The 2,412-nt window shown below is 50.6% G+C and overlaps 1 protein-coding gene across 1 annotated transcript; it reads right to left on the reverse strand.

The window, feature by feature from the left end:
- Nucleotides 1-553: 553 nt before the first annotated feature.
- Nucleotides 554-1,417, reverse strand: bhlha9 (basic helix-loop-helix family, member a9). The gene has a single exon (XM_076101484.1). It carries the CDS (start codon nt 1,415-1,417, stop codon nt 554-556), a length of 864 nt encoding a protein of 287 aa, XP_075957599.1.
- Nucleotides 1,418-2,412: the final 995 nt, after the last annotated feature.

Consider the following 2,412-nt stretch of genomic DNA (forward strand, 5'->3'; position numbering starts at 1 on the left):
TGAACTTTAGATTCAAATCTTCGTCACATTTTCTTAAGATGCACTGCTTGATAGAAAACACATTGTAAGAACAAGTTACATAACAGTGTAACACATATGTAAACTGTCCCATGTGTGTTGATCAGTCCACCAATGGCATTTTGTGGTCTTACTCTTATGTTTCCTTTTAATATGATACACCAAGTAATGTCACATAATCTCCAATATTTCAGCTTCTGCTTAAGACCAAACAATGACAAGGAGACAATCAGAACACAATTCCGTAGGTGAATTATCTACAGCAGACAGTGACACATTGTTTATAGTTAACATTTTTGAAATGCCAAGTCAAAATACACTTTGCAATATATACAACATTCTGTAGTCTGGATTGCCAATGCACTTTTATTTATATATGTTAATTGCATCACAATGACTCTGCTCTAAAATAAGAGACTGTAATACTGAGTTGATTGCAACAGCAGGAACACAACAACGTTTCTCTCCCTGAGGTCATTCAGCAGTCCACTGGAGTGATCAGCAGTTCAGGGCTCACAGTGGTGGGCGTCCCCCGTCACAGTATGTCAGAGCCCAGAGAGAGGCTGTGCTCTGGGTAGCTCACCTGCCAGGGAAGCCCCAGAGCTGGAGGAGGCTCCACAAAAGCGTCCATGTATTTCTGAGTGCAGGAGGCCCACACGCCCGGCTGGTACCCCAACCCCTCACCCACCTGGGGGTACCGCAGAGGGCTGGGCGGATGGTCGTGGGGGCTGCCACAGTGTCCATACGAGGCGTAAAGCTGTCCCTCGGTGGGATAACAAGGGTAGTGTGGAGACGGGGGACACGATGACGCGGCGTTATCCATGTAGACATGCGGCTCCGTGGGCAGTCGGTGCGAGTGAAGCCCTTGTTGTGGCTGCATCTGGTGAGAGATGGATGTGTGCCAGGGCCCATAGCTCATGTGCTCCAGGCGAGGCACCGTCGCCCTGGTCTGCTCTAGTCGAGATGCTCCCATCGCAGCTGGCCCCGCTGACGACCTGTTGCACTCCCGGTGGGTGCAGGGCTTGCTAGTGGGGTTGGAGCTCAGGAATACCGAGAGAGCGGAGATGCGGTTGATGGCCCTCTGCAGCGTCGCGATCTTGGAGAGCCGTTTGCCGCTGAGGTCATGGTTCAGAGTGACGCGCAGGGCATTGAAGGCCTGGTTGTAGTCCATGATGCGCTTCCGCTCGCGGACGTTGGCGGCCATTCTTCGCGCCTTTGAGCGGACGGGACGGTTGCGCTTCTTGGTCTGGCCTTCTTCGGGGTCGCTTGGGCTGCACGTTGAGCTCTCGCTGTCTTGGAAAGATGCCTTGGGACTTCCCTCGTCCTCCCCTTGGCACAGCACGCCAAGCTCCAGCTCTTCCTCAGAGAACTCCGATCCTGCAACACTGCTGCAGCTCATTGTGTCAAAAACCCGGACACTGGATGAGTGCGGGTAAAGTCGTCCTGCTTGTATTGTTGTTGTAGCGAAGAGGCTGCGTTTGCAGACTACTCAACACGCTCCCCAGGTGTTCCCCGGTTTGTTTTGTGGGGCTGTCGGTATTTGCTGCTGCGCCGACAGCCCAGGTATTCTCCTCCTCTGACTCCTCCGTTGCCTCTTGATTACTTGTGCCTCGACAAGACAGGTTGGCCTGCTTTTTAAAGCTCTTGAAGTCACATGGTACAGTCACCTTTGAGGAATGGTGCACTCTCTCTCCCTCTCCAGGTTTATGGGCGCCCTCCAGGCAAATGGCACTGTCACCTCCTCCTCTGACTCTCCCTCACATCCCTTGCAGGTTCTTACAGAGGAGTTTCAACATTTCACTTCAGTGTAAAACGCACGCAAAACATACTAATTATTTGGATAGCAATTAAGTTCACACTTCCTTTAACACCTTTATGGAGGATTTAATGCCACTGTTTTTGGCTCCCATAATCCCCGACTCTAGTTGCATGTTTTTACTTGAGACTTTCCATGAAGCTGTGGAGTTTTGAACAGCCAAATACAGTCACGTGATCCAATCCCTGTTATTACAAATGAACACTGTATCGTGCCAAGATTACTTCTTTCTCTGCACACTACCATGTGTGCCTCTTACTTTCAACCATTGGTTATAGACTATTAGTCTCAGGGACATTCGGGACAAATTGCGCATTTATCCAAGTGGCCCAATCCGTTATCCATGTTTCCCCTTTTCTCAGGTCTGGGAAGGGAGGAACCTTCTTATCTGGCGCAGGTTAGATTTGCCCCAGCAATTAGTTGTCTCTGGACTGGCGATCCTCCGCTCGCTCTGTATCTCACCGCTCAGGTTTAAGGGCCATGTAATTTAGAGTAGCTTCCCTGGAACCCATCCCCATAAATCAGGTCCGAGCAGCACCTGAGGACAAGAGCGGAGCGAGCCCCTGACTTCAAAGAGA

The sequence above is a fragment of the Anarhichas minor genome, unplaced genomic scaffold, assembly GCF_050575085.1.
Source record: "Anarhichas minor isolate MPS153535 unplaced genomic scaffold, ASM5057508v1 ptg000027l, whole genome shotgun sequence".
In the NCBI taxonomy this organism is placed as follows: domain Eukaryota; kingdom Metazoa; phylum Chordata; class Actinopteri; order Perciformes; family Anarhichadidae; genus Anarhichas; species Anarhichas minor.